Source organism: Motacilla alba, chromosome 6, assembly GCF_015832195.1.
Source record: "Motacilla alba alba isolate MOTALB_02 chromosome 6, Motacilla_alba_V1.0_pri, whole genome shotgun sequence".
NCBI lineage: Eukaryota > Metazoa > Chordata > Aves > Passeriformes > Motacillidae > Motacilla > Motacilla alba.
In genome coordinates, this window is record NC_052021.1 from 2,775,125 (window position 1) to 2,793,090 (window position 17,966).

General features: G+C 55.3%; 1 protein-coding gene across 1 annotated transcript in view; it reads right to left on the reverse strand.

The window, feature by feature from the left end:
* Positions 1–10,839: 10,839 nt before the first annotated feature.
* Positions 10,840–17,966, reverse strand: part of LOC119702541 (C-type lectin domain family 2 member L-like) — a 28,659-nt gene continuing 21,532 nt past the window's right edge. Inside the window, exons 4-7 of the mRNA XM_038140802.1 lie at positions 12,600–12,698; positions 12,316–12,497; positions 12,015–12,115; positions 10,840–11,236 (exon numbers count right to left, since the gene is read on the reverse strand). Coding sequence (XP_037996730.1) covers positions 11,122–11,236; positions 12,015–12,115; positions 12,316–12,497; positions 12,600–12,698 — 497 coding nt within the window. The 3' untranslated portion in view covers positions 10,840–11,121. The remainder of the gene's footprint in view (positions 11,237–12,014; positions 12,116–12,315; positions 12,498–12,599; positions 12,699–17,966) is intronic.

Here is a 17,966-nt window from a genome sequence, read left to right on the forward strand (position 1 = left end):
CCTCCTGGAGATGCTGGGGCTCATTTCCAACTCCATGAATGGAGCAGGATTCACTCTCCTCCAGCTCACAGCCGGCATCTCTCTGACAGGAACAAACAGCACCTTGCTCCGGCGACATCAGGAGCGCTGGCAAAGCCTCTGGGAGCTCGGCCTCGGGAGCAGCTTTACAGCGGCGCTGGTGGCACCCTGCAAGGGACACGATGAGCGGTCAGTGCTGCTGCCGGCCCTGCGGGAGCCCGAGGCTCGGCAGGGCGGTGGCAGCTCCGGCTGCGCTGCCGCGCCACCGGCTTTGCTCCGACGATCGGGGCACGGGGGACACCGCGGGCAGCCGCTGCCTCGGCGGCCTCAGCGCAGGGGGGACACGGGGACACCCGGCACAAGGAACTCGCCAGAACCCCCCCGCCCCTCACCGCGGCCCCTCCGCCCGCAGCGAGCCCCGAGCTGGGGCAGCGCCGACCGCGGGTCCCACCTGGGCTGGAGCCGCTCCGAGCTCCGCCGCCGCCTCGCCGGGCTCCGGGTGCCGCCGCCGCTCCGCTCCCGGCCCGACACAGCGAGCACGGCCACTGCCGCAATTTAAAAGCAATATTGGTGTGGGAGGGATTTTGGCCATTTTGATCAATCAGCGTGCGGGACAAGTAGCGAGGGACGGGGAGGAGGAGGGAAGGGTAGAGGTCAGGTAAAGTCTGATCCTTTTCCCGTAAAAGCCCTGCTTTAAAATAAAGGCACCTCCGTGGGGAGGAGCTTCTGGGGCTCTCAGCAGTGAATTCCCGCAGGGATTCTTGGGCTGGGCTGGGCCAGGTGCCCGGGGCCAGCAGAAGCGCTCTGTGCCTCTTCTGCTGCCCCTGGGCAGGCAACAGAACACAGCAGCAAAGGCTCGAGGGTCGGCAAAGGCCAGGGAGAGATCACTCACCGGTCACCGGAATAAGGGACACGACCGGGGGGAATTCTTTGAATTTATTCTGGCACAAACCATGGCAAGAGAGCGAGAGGTGAAGCAGCAGGGTTCCAGCCTGGGAAGCAGGACTGTGCCCTCGGCCCCTGGCAGCTGCAGCAGGGCGATAAAGGATCCCCGGGCCCGAGCAGCGGCTCTGCCCCACCATGGGGATGTGTCCCGAGCCCACGCTCCGGGCCGGGCTCGCAGGGCCGAGCGCGGAGCGGGCGCTGAGCTGCTCCATGGAGCTCCCAGCGCTGCTGGGCGCGGCGGGCGCGGCACAGGCAGTGCCGGGCGTGCGGCGGCATTGCTCGGTGCCTGCCGGCGTTTGCCATCCCCAGCGAGAGCCTGAGGCCAGCCCGGCAGCGCCAGCTCAGCCTCACCGCTCCAGTTCAATCGCTGCAGGAATTAAACCCAGGGCAAACTCCCTCTTGTCGCCACTCCAAAGCCTCGAATCCAGGGCAGAACGGAGGTTCCCTCTCCATTTACATCCCTACATGATTGTGCACAAGGAGGGTCTGCCCTTAATTTACACTCAAATAAAAAGTGAATCAAGGCGGATTTTGCCCAGTTTAGTCTTTTAAAAATAGTGGAAATACAGTTTCCCTTTTAAATTTCTCTCAAGAAAGACCATTCTGGGGCTTCTGGACATCTTTTTCACCTGTGAAGGTCCCTTCAAATGGAGGCTCCCCCTCGGTGGAACTCTTACAGTGGCACATCGAGAGGTTCCTCTCAAGGGAAGCCCTTTCAGACCAGGCACAGCGGTGTTTGCCCTCAGCCTGAACCTGAAGATGATGAAAATGGGGCTCTTCCCCTCAAGTCAAACAGCAGCATAAAGGGTTTCTCCTTCCATTTAAATATGAAAATCATGGAAAGCAGTGACTGCCCGCCAAGTGAGGCACCCATAATGAAGGAAAAAGTGTGCTTTCCTTCAACTGAGACCCTTCAAATCACAGGTAAATGGGAATCCTCCCCCAGTTCAAATACAATTACAGACAAGCTTTTCCCCCTGCATTTAAATCCCTTTTCTCCTCATAAACCCCCTTTTTGGGGGCACTGTGGAGGGACTGGGGGCTCTTCCCCCTCCTCACTGGTCACCCCTGGGGCTGCTGCACCTTGCAGAGTGCTGAGCAGCTCCCTCCCAGTTCCCTGCCAGTATCCCTCTTCCTGGCAAGCCCCGGCAGGGATGGGGAGAGCGCTGGGCAGGAGCTGGGAGCACGATTCCTTCCCAGGGCTCCTGAGATCCCTCCCAGGGCTCCTTCTCGCTCACTGCCGCTGCTCCCACTCTCCCTCCCGGTTCCCTCCTGGCATTCCCTGTGCTCCCAGTTCCCTCCCAGTGCTCCCGGGATCTCTCCCAGTGCTCCCAGCGGCAAAGCCCCGGGGGCACTGCGTGGTCTGCTCTGGAAGAGGCGAGGCTCGAGCTACCAGAGGGAAAACCCGGCTGGAAAAGCATTCCCTGCAGAGGAAGGTGTCTCCCCTCTCTGAGCACAGAGGCAGCTCAGTCTCCGCTGGTGACTCCAAAGGCTCAAGCTCCGAGTGCGAGTGCCCGGAATGGGCTCGGCCCCACTTCCCAGCGCCCTGCTCAGCCCTCGCACGGCTGAGGGGCAGCGCAGATTAAATCATTCGTGCTCCGGGGCACTGCTTTAGCTCTGAGCTACACACTCACACGGAACGAATCCCTGAACGGGGATGGGTTTCTCCTGCTGGCACAGGAAGAGAAGGAGAAATCTGACAGGAATATTCTCCATCCTTCTGCCCAGGCTTGGTCAAACGCTCCGGCTCCTGCACCTCGGGAAATAACAAGTGGCCTCTAAGAAGTGACTGTGATGTCAGTGAGCAGGTTATTATGGATTAATCTCACACTGGAAAGCAGCCTGCACACCCTGCTGCTCTTTGCATCACCCAGAGTTTGGAGGCTGCTGCCTGGCCAGCTCCTGAGTTGTAACTTCCTTGTCAATCTTATCAGCTCCTTGTTTAATTGTAAAAACGTCAATAAAATGCAGGGAGCATTGGCACAGGGTCTCAGGACTCACATCTCTCTTCCAAAGAAAGGGAAAAAAGAATGATTGTCCCAAACCACAGAGTTAAATAGTTCATATTATCTACATATACTTTTGAAAGGAAAAGAGGAAGTGGAAAATGTAATTATTGTGCCAGTGGTGCTCCAGCCTACTTCATTTCTATCACTTGAAGCAGCTCTAAGGACACATCAGAAAAAAGGAAAAAAAAAAAAAGGAATTAAAACCCGCATTGAATTTCAGCTGAAGGAGAAGCTATCTCAGCTTTCAGCTTGTTGAGCACTGAACCGTCAGAAAAGCTGCTGGGCAGGGCCGTGCTCCAGGCACATCTGGGGCATTTCCTCTCTCCAGCTCTCTGAGCTCAGCTCGTGTCCTCTCCTCTCCTTGCTGGCTTTGGCTCCTGCATTTCCCGAGGGGCTGGCCCTGCACGGATCAGAGCATGAACTGACCATCAGACAAACAGCTTCTGGCACCGTGGCTCTGTCCTGGATGGACCATTTCCCAAAGGAATTCCAGTGCCTCCATTTCACCCGCTCCAGGATGGCTTTTCAAGGAACCTGGCCTAACGCCCTCCATCTCTAAACAAGGAGGGCACAACGCTCCTGCACTCCCTGCCAGGGTCATCCTTGGAGCCCTGCAGAAAGGCTTTAAAGCAGCACAGAGCTTGTTCAGCACCAACAATCTAATCCAAAATGCAAATCCATAGCATGGGCAGAGCCTGAAATTAAAACCTATTTTAAAACTGAATTCAAGAGCAGTTTAATTGCCAATTGACAAGATGAGAAAGGTTTCCTTAGCAGTTTTCCTTAGAAGTTGTTGAGATGACAAAGTACGGGAGAGGACAGAGCATGGAGAGGGCGAAAGAAGGGGCAAACCTTCATTTGCACAGTGGGATTTTAACCATCATGCTCACATCTCAAGGACTTGTAGAAATTGTTCTAACGTCAAGAAATAAGCTTCCAGGATATTTTTAATTTGAGGAAGAGTCTAAGGAAGCCCTCAGCAGCAGGAGATTGGGATAGCTGCAAGGCTGGATTCTGGAGCAGAGGGAGCAGGGTGTGCTCCTGAAAGCCAGACCTTCACCCACAGCAGCCAGGAGGCAGAAAAACAAGGATGCGACAAAGCCTTAAGTGGGGAACGGGTTATCAAGGGTTTTATAAGGAAAGAAGAAAGTCCGGAAAACAGGACCTGGAAGGTGAGAGAGGAAGGAAAACGGGAGGCACCTGAGGCCTCTTCAGATTCGAACAGAAAAGGGAAAAGAAGGGGGGAGAAGGGAGGACGAAGGGAAAGCAAAGGCTGGCACTGAATTCTACCGCCGCCGGCACAGGCGCTGTGGTCGCTGCCCGTGCACACGCAGCGCTCCCGGCACAGAGCGCGGCGCCGCCGCCGCCATCGCGCCGCTCCTCCCCGGGGCGGAGCGCGGTCCCGGCGCGATGGAGGCGCTGCGGCGGCCGGCGCTGCCCGAGGACGCGCTGCGCTCCCGCCTGTTGGCGGCGGCGGGCCCGGGCGGCGAGGCGCTGCTGCGGCGCTGCGCTGAGCTGGCCCTGGGCCGCTCCGCCCCGCTCCTGGCCGCCTGCGTGTGGCAGCGGCAGCCGCTCCGCCTGCGCTCCGTGCCGCGCCGCGGGGAGCCGGGAACGGGCCGGGAGGCACGGCGGGAGGAGCGCCCGGAGCGGGGCACGGTGAGGGGAGCCGGCGGCCGGGAACCGGGAGCGTGTGAGGGAACCGGGAGCGGGTGAGGGGGAGCCGGGGGCGGGGATGTGAGGGGAACCCGGCCGCCGGAAACCAGGAGCGTGTGAGGGGGATCCGGCGGCCAGGAACCGGGGGTGTGTGAGGGGGAGCCGGGAGCCTGTGAGGGGAAACTGGGAGAATGTGAGTGGGACCATGCTGCCGGAACTGAGGGCTTGTGGGGGAGACTCGGCGGCCGAGAACCGACGGCGTCTGAGGAGGACGCGGCGGCTCGAACCGGAACCCGTGAGGGAAAACCGAGGGCGTGTGAGGGGGATCCGTCGCGCTCGAACCGGGGCGTGTGAGGGGGACCGGGAGCGTGTGAAGGGAGCCGGGGCGTGTGAGGGGCACCCGGCGGCTCCGCAGACTCTCGGTGTCACAGCACGGGTTCAGCCAGTGAGGCATCTGGTGCCCCCTCCCTGCTGCAGCGGGGCCATCCCCGAGCACAGCACACAGGATTGTGGCAGCAGCAGGGTCTGGGATATCCGCAGGGAGGGAGACTCCGCAGCCCGTGCGGACAATCTGTTCCTGTGCATGGCGCTGCTGAGCCGCCTCTCCTCTCTCTGCCCCGTCCAGGCGACACCCCGGCGCACTTGGGCGGCACCACGGTGTTCGGGGATAACGTGGAGGATGAGTGGTTCATCGTGTATCTGCTCCGGGAGATCAGCAGGGAGTTCCCGGGGCTGGCAGCCAGGTGAGGCGGGTCCTGCTGAGCTGCTTTGCTGGGAGGGCTGCCGAGGGGCAGTGCCTGGGCTCTGAAGGTCCTGTCTTAACATTGCCCGTCCTTGGAGGTGTTTCCCCATGCCGTACACGTTGGAAGTGTCCAAGGGCAGGTTGGATGGGGCTTGGAGCAGCCTGGGCTAGTGGAAGGTTTGCCTGGCTGTGGCAGGCGGGTTGGAACCAGGTGTTGATCTTTAAGTTCCCTTCTAACCTTAGACTTTCTGTGGGTGTCGCTCTTGCACCGAGAGTAACACAGGAACAGACAGGAGGCAATCTTGTATTAAAGAACAAGAAGGCTTTATTCGAGAGAACCGCGTGGTTTTATAGAGTGTTACAACAGATTCTATTGGTTGGCTAACTAACAAAAACATCTTCCTCACGCACTGTCCTTGAGAAGGAGAAAAATAAGAAGTAGAAAAATACCACCTGCAAATTATTTATACTTAACAAGTTATTATGTTCTTACAACACACTAAAAATTCCCACAAGCCGCTGTGAGAAACGCTCACTGTTTCTCTCTCTCTGTCCTGTGGCATCCACAGATGGTTTATGAACATTAAAAAATCTCCACCAGACATGGATTCAGAAGATTGCTGTTGTGCTCTGCAAGGCTTTTCCTGCTAAGAAACCAGTTTCTCCTTGGCCAGCATTGATGACAATGCTGGAGAGTTTCTCTTGATAGAAGCAGCTGATTTTCTCCCCAAGTGGCTGAATGCTGAGAACAGTGAAAACAGGGTGAGTAAAACTTGTGTACACTTGGCAAGGGGGCCACAGTGGGCTTTCATGTAGCAGCTGGAGTTTTCTCTTGCACCTCCAGCCAAGGTGTCTGACTGCCTCTGAAAACCCAGAGTGCTGCCTGTCCCTTGCTGTTGCTCCCTTCAGGAGCACTCCTGTATCCACCTGAACTTTCAAGCTCTGCTAGACCACTTGGATTTTTGTTTGTTACCATATTGTGGAGTGTTTAGGGCAGAGGATTTGCTGCCCTCAGAGCAGGGAATGCTCAGGGCTGGAGTGTGTCTGTCTCTGTAAGGACACAGGCTTTGTCTGGTACAGGTGAAATAATGAGCAGACACCTTCACCTGGATATGGATGGCTGCTAATGGCAGTGGATTGAAATGGAGATCATTCATTTGGTTATTTTTCCCCCACTCTGAGATTCTTCAAAGGGCTGGAGCACAACACCAGAATCGATTGCAAGTGTGTACCTGGAGTGTCAGGCTCGTATTTCCCTTCTGTTTGAGGGAGCAGACAGAGTGAGGGAGTTGAGAACATTGCACTCAGGGCTTTTCTTAGCATCAGGAACCAGCAGAGGTCGCCTGTGGCCCCTGAAATAATGCTTGTTAATCCCGGGATGCTCTGAAGCAGTTGGGTTATGCTGGTTCCCCTGAGGCACTTCTCTGCTTGAAGAGAAACGGGGTATTATTGTTGTTAAGGAAACAAGATGTGTTTGATGAAACTTGTTGCAGTTCAAATGGGGATTTTTCCTGGTGGGATCGTGCTCTCTGCCTGCCGGAGCTTCCGGAACCCGGGCTGGCTCTGTGCGCTCCTGCAGCCACAGCAGGGGTGGGGAACAGCTGGGCACTGGGGTTTGCCCAGAGCTGCACCCAAAGAGCTGCCAGCTCTGCAGTGCACGCTGCTACAGCCACGGCAGGGAGCGGGCGAAGGAGGAAGCAGGAGGCTCTTTGTCTTGAGCTTCCACGGGGAAAGGGTATTCCAGGTGGAGGGAGCAGGACAGAAGGAGCCCCTGGCCCTCGATTGCAGGGGTTTTGTTCAGGTACAGGCCAGGGCTGGAGACAAACAGCTCAAAAGCAGGGAATGCTCAGGGGAGGAGTGAGGGGGATCACATCACATGGGCCAGTGGGGCATGGTGGATCAGGGGAGAGCCAAGGGGGTGTTTCAATGGGGGATTGGCCCGGGGGTGAGGGGCAGGGAACGTTCAGGAAAGAGGGGCAGGGTTGCCTTGACAGGCAGGGAAGGGACTAGAACAAAGGGAGGGGAATAGCTGGAGAAGGGTAGAACTTAGAAAAACCCAACTTGGGGAAAATGTGGGGGGATAACAGAATGAATGAACCGTTTAACAATAATTTAATGAAATAAACACAAAGCACAAGATTCAGGCTTACTATAATTACCAGGATGCTCCTCCCCAGCCTTGCTGTGCATGGGTGTCCCACTGGCCAGCTTCCAGCCACCTGGAAGCTCCCCAGTGAGCCAGGGCTGTTGGTAAATGATGGAGAGCGGCTTCCCAAGCTCATCTGCCAGCTCCCTCATCCCCCTGGGCTGGATCCCACCTGGGCCCACAGGTTTATGAACATCCAAGCAGCTCAGCAGTTCTCTGACTGCCTCCTCCTGGATCACAGGGGGCCCAATCTGCTCCCTGACACCATCCACCAGCCCAGGAGGACACTTGGCCTGAGGACAAGCTGTGTTCCCACTGAAGGCTGAGGCAAAGAAGGCATTGAGCACCTCTGCCTTCTCCTCATCTGCAGTTACTGAGCTCCCTCCCACATCTAATAAATAACAAAGGTTGGTCTTATCCTTTCTTTTGCCATTAATCCTTTACAAAAGTTGCCAAATTAAGTTCAAACTGAGCTTTGGCCTCCCTAATTTTTTTCCTGTGTACCCTAGCAGCCCCCTTAAATACTTCCTGAGAGACGTGACCCTCCTTCCAAAGCTGATACGTCCTCCTTTTATTCCTGAGTTCCTTCAAAACCTTGTTGCCCATCCAGGCTGGAACGTTTGCCTCGTGGTCTCATCTCTGGGCACACAGGGACAGTCTGTTCCTGTGCCCTCAAGATCTCTGTTTTGATGCATGTCCACCTTTCCTGAACTCCTTTGTATTTAAGGGCTGCTTCCCAAGGAACTCTCTGAATAAGTCTCCTCAAAAGGCCAAAGTCTGCCCTCAGGAAGTCCAGTGTAAAATCTTGTTGATGTTCCTCCTGATTTCACCAAATATTAAGAATTCTATTACCATGATCACGGTTCTCTAAGCGGCCCCCAACCAGCACATCTCCCCCCAGCCCATCTCTATCTGCAAACCACAGATCTCACCCACCAGCTGTGACAAAAAGATGTTCTCCACACACTCTGAAAATTTCCTGGCCTGCCTTTTTCAGCTGTATTAAGTTCCCATCAGATGTCTGTCCTGTTAAAGTCACCTACAAGAACAAGGGCTGATGACCCTGAAACATTCTCTAGCTGCTTAGAGAATGAGTGCTCCACCTCTTCTTCCTGCTTGGGTGGATGATTCCAGACTCCCAGTGGGATGTCAGCCTTGTTGGCCTTCCCCTTCATTCCTTCCCATTCCCCTTCATCCTCCTTGGTTTCAATAGCCACGGCATCAAAAGCCTCCCTAAAATCAAGGGCCACCCCTCCACCTCTTCTCCCTTTCCCGTCTCTCCTGCAGAGCCTGTAGCCATCCAGGGCAGCGCTCCAGCCACCTGAGTCATCCCACCTCGTTTCTGAGATGGCAATTTCATCGCAGCTCTGCTGTTGGACCATGGCCTCCTGCTCTGCTTGTGTGTTGCCCATGCTGCGTGCCCTGGTCTCCATGCTCCTCAGCTGGGCTGCTGATTTCACTCCTGTCTCAGCCTTACCACCCTTGGGCCAGCTTCCAGACAGCCCAGCTGCATCCCCTTCCCCCTTCAATCCTGGTCTAAAGCCCTCAAGGAGTTCTGCCAGTTCATGAGCTAAAAACCTTCTGCCCTTAACAGAGAGAGGGAGCCCATCTGGTTCCAGCAGGCCAGGTGCCATAGAAGCTGCCCCATGATCAAAGAATCCAAAATTCTGCCGATGACACCAACCCTTGAGGCAGCTGGTGATAATGTGAGCTCTCCTGTTCCTTCCATTTGCTCCCTTTGGCTGCGCTCCCAGAGCTGCTCACTGACAGGGGAAGCACTACCCTGGTCCTGCCTGACTCACAGTCCCAGCATACAGCGATTTTTTGGAGACTTTGGCAGTGGCCACTGCGGGTGCAGCATTTTTAGAGTATTTTATACAATTCTATGAATTTTGTTCCCTTCACATCTCCCAGCCTTTCCCATGACAGTTTTTTACCCAGCACTGAGCCCTGACGGTGCCTCAGGGCAGCCCTTTTAATGTTACCAGGTGGAGGAGAGCAGGTGAGGCAGCTTTTTATTCTGGTTATTTTATTCTCTCACTCTTATTGCAGCAGCACCTCCCTGTGCCTCGGGGCAGCTCCTTCAGAGACCCGGGGCCGTGTCCAGAGGCGCTGCTGCAGCCAGGGGAGGGGCAGGGCAAGACACATCACAACGCTGGCAGTGCTCAGGGTCTGTCAGCTTTGCAGGTCAGGCAGATCAAATGAATCCCAATTGTCAGCGTTTTCCACCACCTGCTATTTCTGCCCTCTTTTCCTGCAGGGATTTGACAGCTCCTGGTTTCCTCCCACAGAGCTGGAAAGCAAAATGCCCGCCTGCCCCATGGCCATCCCCGCCGCCTTCCACCGCTCCAGCCTTGTCCCTCTTTCTCTGCCCTTTCCTTGGCACCACTTTCTCCCTGCTCCTCTCCCTGCCAGCTGGCAGCAAAGACATTTCACCCGCTGGCAGCAGCTGCCTCCTCTCCCTCGCTCCCATTTTGCCCACTCGGAGCTCCTGGAGCCGCCTGCCCGCGGAGCCGGAGCCGCCGTGGGGCCGGGAATGGTGCAGGGAATGATGGCAGGGATTCTTGGGCTGGGCCGGGCCAGGTGCCCGGGGCCAGCAGAAGCGCTCTGTGCCTCTCCTGCTGCCCCGGGGCAGGCAACAGAACACAGCAGCAAAGGCTCGGGGCTCTCCAGAAAGGCAGCCAGAGATCTCTCACCCATCCTGGGCACAACAGGCCCGGACTGGGGAAACTGACTGAATTTATTATCAAACAATCCAGAGCAAGGCAAGCAGTAGGCTGTCAAATCCTAAAAACAGACGTTCCCCACACTCTTCTCTCCTTCCTGGGCTTCACTTTGTCCCCACTTCCCTCGCTTCCTCCTCCCCACACAGTGGCATGGAGGGATGGGGTTGTTTCCTTGGAAAGACAGGGATCTGCTAAGGAAGGCAGGAGCCTCCCTTGCAGTGGAAAATGTAAAGCCCTTGCCTCTGAGTTATTATAATTCCAAAATTAAGGGGCTCTAAGGCAAAGATGTGAGAATACAATAAAACTTCTTTACAACTCTGTACAAAAGCAAACAAACAAAGCAAACAAACACCACCAAGCAGAGCATTAACCCCAAACAGAACACAAATGCAGTCCGCAGTGAACTCCCTGCCCCAAGGAGCCGCTCTGACCGTCCTCCTCCAAAGCTGAGAGAGAGAAAGACAGAGCCAGCAGCTGACAGAGCCTTCTTCACAGGCAGGTGCCTGATGCCAGAAGTGGGATTCCTGCTCAGCAAGTGTCAGCTGCTCCTCTTCCTCTTCCAAGGATAGTCCTTACGTGTCACATTCGGGTCACTTTGTGATGAATTCCAAAAGCCCAGGGCGATTTGGATTTCCCACTGGAGCTGGTTGTGCCATGAGGGCACTGCACTCCCTGCAGGCAGCATGGGTGGCAGGATGGATTGCAGAGACGTTTCCTTTGCAGCCCCAGCCCAGCGCTGGCTCTGGGGATGGACAGGCACTGAGGTGACCCTGAGAGGCAGTGCAAGGCACAGGGTGCAGCTGAGGAAGGACAGCCCTGGGCTGGGCTGAGAGGGGAAGCTGGCACTGCCCAGCGTGGAGAAGGTCCTTTCTGCAGCCCCCGTCACAGGGGAGCTTGGGCCTTGCTGCAGACATACGGCCGCGGATTGGAGCAGTTCCCACTCCTGAATCTCTCGTCAGCCAGGAACACGCACTCGGCATCGCCAAAGACAGGAACCCTGCAGGGAGGAGCAGAGCCAGTGCTGGTTCTCTCGGGCCTTAGGTTGGAAAGAGGGGTATTCTATTCCCATCCGTTAGATGAGAAGCAGTTATCTCCTGTTAGCTGGGCATTTTTCTTTATCTACTCCACAATCAATCCTCCCTCCAAGAGATATATTCCATTCATGGCCAGTGAGTGCCACTGCATGGCTGATAAAATTACATCAGCCCACTTCAAGATGTTCCACCCAGCGGGAGGAGTCAAGCATTCCTACCAGGATACAATCTGAGGGTTGGAACACCAGGGCAGCCTTTGCCCATTGCATTCCCAGAGGAGCAGCTTTCTTCTTCCTTGATTCCCAGAGAAAGAGAAGCACATGGACACCAGCCCTGGGCCTTCAGAGCAAAACTCCACCCTTCTACAAGACCCCAAGAGAACCACAGCTGGCACTGCAGGAGGGCTGCAGTCACCATTTAACGGGACTGCTGCCAACACCCAGACCACGAGGGTGTCCAGTAATAATCTGACCTGGTCAACCGGGGGTTTATTTTGGTTGTATTATTTTGTTTGTATTTTTAGTTCTCCTAGTCAAGAAGTGTTATTCCTACTCCCATATCTTTCCCTGAGAGCCTTTTAATTTGTAAATTGTGATAATTCAGAGGGACAGGGTTTACATTTTCCATTGCAAGGAAGGCTCCTGCCTTCCTTAACAGACACCTGTCTTGCCAAACCAAGACACCTGGGAAACACCTTGTGCCCCTGTCCGGCCAGGCCCTGCCCGGCTCCCCGGCACTCACCGGGAGCTGTAGCTGCTGCCGTCCCCCCAGTGCAGGCGCTGGCCCCGTCTGCGCAGCCCGAGCCAGTAATCGCCGTTCCCGCGGAGGCGGAAGAGCAAATCCTGCCCGGGAGAGAGGAGTGGCAGCTGCCCCGGCCCCTCGGGGGGACACGTGCCCGGGGCTGCCCCCGCACGCCGGGGCTCCTTCCCTGCAAGGCCCCGGCCCGGGGCTGCACCCCCAGCCCTACGAGCCCCGAGCCCGGCCCAGGAGCACCCCCAGGCTGCCCTCAGCCAGCCCGCACCGCCCGCAGCCCCTCACTCACCATGGCCTCCTCATCCTTGGCAATGGCCAGGGAGGCGTTCAGCTCGGAGCAGCGTTCCTGACCCTGCTCCCAGGTGCCGTAATCCCTTGAGAAGTAGTAGCAGACCCCCTTGTGCCCAATCCAGTCAAAGGGACAGCCCAGAACACACTGTGGAGTGGCAGCTGTCACTGGAGCCTGCGGTGCTGCAGGGGCAAGAGGAGAAGGTCTGAGCATTGCCCTCTGCAGGGAGCAGGGAGCCCGCTCTGCCCCGAGGGGCTGGGCCCAGGCTGCTGCCCCTGCCTTACCTGCCAGCACAGCCAAGGCCACCAGCAGAGCCAGCAGCAGCAGCAGCAGCAGCAGGATCAGCAGCGCCGTGCCCTCGGGATGGCGCCTGAGCCGTTCACCTGGAGCAGGAAAGAGCTGCTGGCTGCCAGAAGCAGAGCCGGCCCTGCAATCTGCTCAGCCCCTGCCCAGGGAGCACAGCAGGGAGCCCTCAGCCAGTGTGGCCCTCGCTCAGCTGGCAGCCAGAGAGCCCAGAGCCTGGGCACGGCCAGGGACACAGCTCTGGCCACAGCCAGGGACACAGCTGTGGGCACAGGCTGCAGCAGGAGAGCTGCACAGCCTTGGGGGCAGCTGGGGCTCTTGCTGCCAGCCACTGATGGGGCCCAGCAGAGCACCAGGCCTCGTCCACACCTCGGGAAACAGCCACACACCTGCCAGCCCTGGCCTTGGGAGGGGACACTGGCCCCTCCCTAGAGGCCACAGGGGTGGCTCTGCACTCACCCAGGAATCTGCTGAGGTCCCTTTTGTGTTTGTTGCCGGTTGCTGATGTGCCCTGGGGAGCCAGGGGCTCCCTCACACTCCCATCCCTGCTTCAGAATCCTCTCTCCACATCTTCACTCACTGCACGCTCACAAGGGGCATCCCCCTGCTTGTGCCGAGTGGCTTCTTGTGCCCCAGGCAAGTGCGGAACCCCGGCTGCCGGTCCGTCCTGGAGGTGCTGGGGCTCCTTTGCAACTCCAGGAGTGGAGCAGGATTCACTGTCTTCCAGTTCACAGCTGCCATCTCTCTGACAGGAACAATTAGCACCTTCCTCCCGACACATCAGGAGCGCCGGCAAAGCCTTTGGGAGCTCGGCCTCGGGAGCAGCTTTACAGCGGCGCTGGTGGCACCCTGCAAGGGACACGATGAGCGGTCAGTGCTGGTGCCGGCCCTGCGGGAGCCCGAGGCTCGGCAGGGCGGTGGCAGCTCCGGCTGCGCTGTCCCCGCTGCCCAGAGTTGCGGCAGCAGCAGCGGCGGAGCCAAGCGCAGCCTCCGGGAGCTCGGCGGTGCCCGCAGCCCCGGCCCCTGGGGCTCTGCAGCCGCTGCAGCCCCCAGCTCCGTGCCGGGACAGGCGCTGACAGCGCCTGCGAGCTGCCGCCTGCTGCTGGCCCAGGGCAGCTGCGGCTCGGAGTCCGCCTGCCCAGGGCCGAGAAGCAGCAGCCCCGGGCTGCTGACCATCGTGCCCCGCATTCCCTGCCCCGCCGCCTTGCAGCGCGGCCACCCCGGGCGCCGGCACGGCCGCTGCGGCTCCCTGCCTGCGAACACGGGGCGCCTCCTGGCACAGAGGGCAGAGAAGCCTCGGCCCCGGAGCCCGCAGGATGCGGCGCTTGCTGCCCGCGCTCGGCGCCTGCAGCGCTTTGGGCTCCGAGGCGCGTTCAGGTTCGTGCCGTGCCAGCCCCGAGCCGGGCACGGACACCTCCCGCCCGCCCGAGCAGCGGCCCCGAGCCCGCTGCCGCACGGCCGGGAAGCGTCCCGGGCACGGAGCAGCCGCCTCCGTCCCGGCGAGAGCAGCCGGCGGGAGCCATCGCTGCCGCGGCACCGGCTCGGCCCCGGCCATCCGGGCACGGGGGACACCGCGGGCAGCCGCTGCCTCGGCGGCCTCAGCACAGGCAGGACACGGGGGCACCGGCACAAGGAACTCGCCAGAACCCCCCCGCCCCTCACCGCGGCCCCTCCGCCCGCAGCGAGCCCCGAGCTGGGGCAGCGCCGACCGCGGGTCCCACCTGGGCTGGAGCCGCCTCCGAGCTTCGTTGCCGCCTCGCCGGGCTCCGGGTGCCGCCGCCGCTGCACAATGACACGATCACGCCGGAATGACACCTGCCCGCCGCCCGGAGCCGCCGCTCTGGTCCCGGAGACACCCAGCAGATGTGCGGCCGCTGCCGGCGCAGCTCAGAGCCAATGCCCGCGAGGGAGAGTTCTCGCGACTTTCGATTGGGCGCGTTTTTCAGAGCAGCCTATGGCAGCTCGGAGAGGGCGGAGCGAGCCGGGAGGGATGGTGAGATGAGCTGTTCCGAGGTCCCCTCTGGTCGTTCCTGTCCCGAAAACTCCGCGATAAGGGAAAGTCCCCATGCCCTTGAAGGTGCAGAAGAAGCGCAGCCCCGGGGAAGCCGCTGCCGGGGCTCCCAACAGTGAACTCCCGCAGGGATTCTTGGGCCGGGCCGGGCCAGGTGCCCGGGGCCAGCAGAAGCGCTCTGTGCCTCTCCTGCTGCCCCGGGGCAGGCAACAGAACACAGCAGCAAAGGCTCGGGGCTCTCCAGAAAGGCAGCCAGAGATCTCTCACCCATCCCGGGCAGAACAAGCCCGGACTGGGGAAATGAATTTCATTGCGTTTATTATCAAACCAATCAGAGCAAGGCAATGAGATGTACACCAAACCCTAAAAATGCCCCTTCCCCACACTCTTCTCTCCTTCCTGGGCTCCACCTTGTCCCGGATTCCATCCATCAATCCTTCCTCCCCACACAGGGGCACAGAGGGATGGGGTGTTCTGGTTTGGAGGACAGGTGTCTGCTAAGGAGGGCAGGAGCTTCCCTGGCAATGGAAAATGTAAATCCCCTCTCCCCCAATTATTATAATTTTGAAATTAAGGATTTCTCAAGCAAAGATATGAGAATAGCAACAACAGTTCTGTATTCGTGTGTACAACAAAGGAAACAAACAATAAGAACCTTTTTGATAGTCATATTTATTATTTGTTGTATACAGTGAAGCATTTAAGGTACTATTCCTAATACTTGTGTTACAATAATTAATATATGGAAATTTACTTTATCAAGTTTTTTTTAGATAAGATGTGAAATTGTATTTTTAAAATAAACTGTTTATTTAAGATTTAATGTTTGTTTTAATTTGGTTTGTTATATTTTTTAGTTTTTGAAGTTGTTTGTGGGTGGATTTTGAGTGTTTAGATAAGTTTATGTAACATAATTATTAAAATGTTTTGTAATTATGTTTATGAAGGAGAAAGTAGTAAGAGAAAATTGATGGTGGTTTTGTTTTGTGAGGTTGTATGTTTAATGGTACTAATATTATTTTTATATTATTATAAAGGAAGTAGTATTGATTTTCTTTGTTTAATTAATACTATATTTGGTTTAATTGTTTTAGTTAAGGTGAGTTGAGGTAAAAACAAATTTAATATAACTCATTTGTAGGGTTCTAGGGTTTAGAATTATTATTGCAGTTTTTTAATAACGATGGGTTGACTTTTTAGTGGTTTGTTTGATTTTTTTAACATTAGGTGTTATTATAGTGAGTAGTTTGATGTTATGTGGGCTATTTGTAATTTTTGAGGGGATGTTTTGTTAGGCTGTATTTTTATAATTTTTTTTGTAATTTCTGTGGGATTTTGTTAAGATTAATGGTTTTCTTTCTAGGGGGCACAGGAGAGGTATAATTGTCCTAAAATCTTGAGGTTTTGTATATGGGATGATGGGGAGTAACATTTAACTGTGGATTTCTTTGATCCTGAAACTAGGTACAAAATCTGGTTGTCAAAGGATTCAGAGTGTTTACTTGCTGAGGTTTAAAGGCAGTTTTAGGAGGATTGGGGTTCAGGGACAGAATTGGTGACGGGGTTTGTTTGGTCGGTGGCCGCTCGCTCAGAGCTGTTAGGGTTTGGGGTTGGGTATTTTGGGTTGGTATCAGTGTGCTGATTCAGCGGGTTGTAAAGGGTTTGTTCGGGCTCAGACTGGGTAAATGTTTGGTGTTTGAACTTGTTGGCTCGGTTAGAGTAACTTAAACATTTGGTTTGGGTTGATTTATAGGCATATTTGTGTTGTAAATGCAAGAAAGTAAAACGAATAACTACTAATACATTGTTCGATTTAACTTGATGTATTTGTTAATTACTCTTGGTAAAAGGCTTTTTATGTATTTTAATTTTTAAATATTTTTTTGCTGCATGTGTTGTTTTTCAAATTTTTTCGGGACTGGTTAATTTAAGGCACGAAATGGTTTTGTTTAAACTCAATTTAGTAAAGTTGGACATGAGGGGATTTTTTAACACGATGGATGCTGCGCTTTTGCTAAAAGAGCTCTCTGATATTAAGGGTTTTTATAGTTCCACATTGATATAAAGGGAAGGTTTGCAGTTTTGCAGCTTGGGGAGGGGATGCTGGGTATGAACTGTAGTTTTCCCGTGTGCCTTACGTCCGTGTGGTTGTGGTTTTGTTTGTGGCACTGTCAGTGTGGGTTTGTGTGTGATGTGGTTTCGTGGTTTTTGTTGGAATCTGCTTAGGGTTTGTATTTGTGGAAAGAGAAGGAAATTTCTTGCCTTAGGTTATCAAATGAAATGGAATTTCAATTTGTCATGTCTCAGGGTTTTAAATTAGAACTGGAGGAGGAGTTGTAAATTTTGTAAGGTCTTGACACTGGTGGGAGCTGCATTTTCTGTGGCTCTATTGTTTGTTTTGTTATCTTCCATCTTAAATCTATATAAGGTGGGATTTCTTGTATTTTTAATGTTGAACTTTTTCATTTCTGTGATGTTGAACTTTTTTATTTCGTGTTTTGAATGTCTGGGGTGATGTTTTGAATCTGTTTTATTTCTCTTTGAGTTGGTGCTGTAATGAGTGAATTGTCGATGTCATGTAAAATTCTTGGCTGTTGCTGTTTTGGAGATAAAGCTCATGTTATAAAATATTGGCAAATAGTAGGTGATTTTTAATTTTTTAATTTTAAATTTTATTTTTATTTTAAAATATTTATTTATATTTATTTTATTTATATTTTCTTTTCATTATAAGCCCTGCGGGTATAAACTGATGACAGAAGTTTGTTCAAAGGCATGTTAGTGTGGGAGTTGTCCGTTTCCTCGTGCCCCGATGGTCCGGGGTTGCTGGGGCGGTTTCTGGTGCTTTCCCAGATCGCATCTGCTCCCAGTTTTTGCCTTCGCGCCGCCGCTGTTCGTTCGTGCCGCGGTGGCGCCGGGCGCTCGCGTTGCAGCTCCCGGCAGAGGCTTCTCTGCTGTGCCGCGTTTGGGGCGCAGCGATCGCTGCAGCGCCTCTTTGCCCCGCACTGAGCGTGGGCAGCAGCGATTCTGTGTTTTTCTCTGCCTCAGAACAGCCTTTTGTTAAAAGACTCGGTTTCTCACAGCTCGAACACGGCTCTGTAGTGGCTCTGCCTGTGAAGCAGCGAGGGTTTCTTCAGTAGTTTTGCTTTGAGCCTCAGCAGCTCTTTGGGATTTGTTTCCCAGCGAGCCTGGGGTCTTTGGAAGTCGTTCCCGGCGCAGGAGCTCGGACGGTCGCGATGTGCCGCGGGTGCGGAGCTCGCCACGAGCGGAGAGGATCCGCGGCGCTGCCGGGGGCTGCTCTGCTGCAAGAGCCCTTTGGCACCGGCTGCTCGTGGCA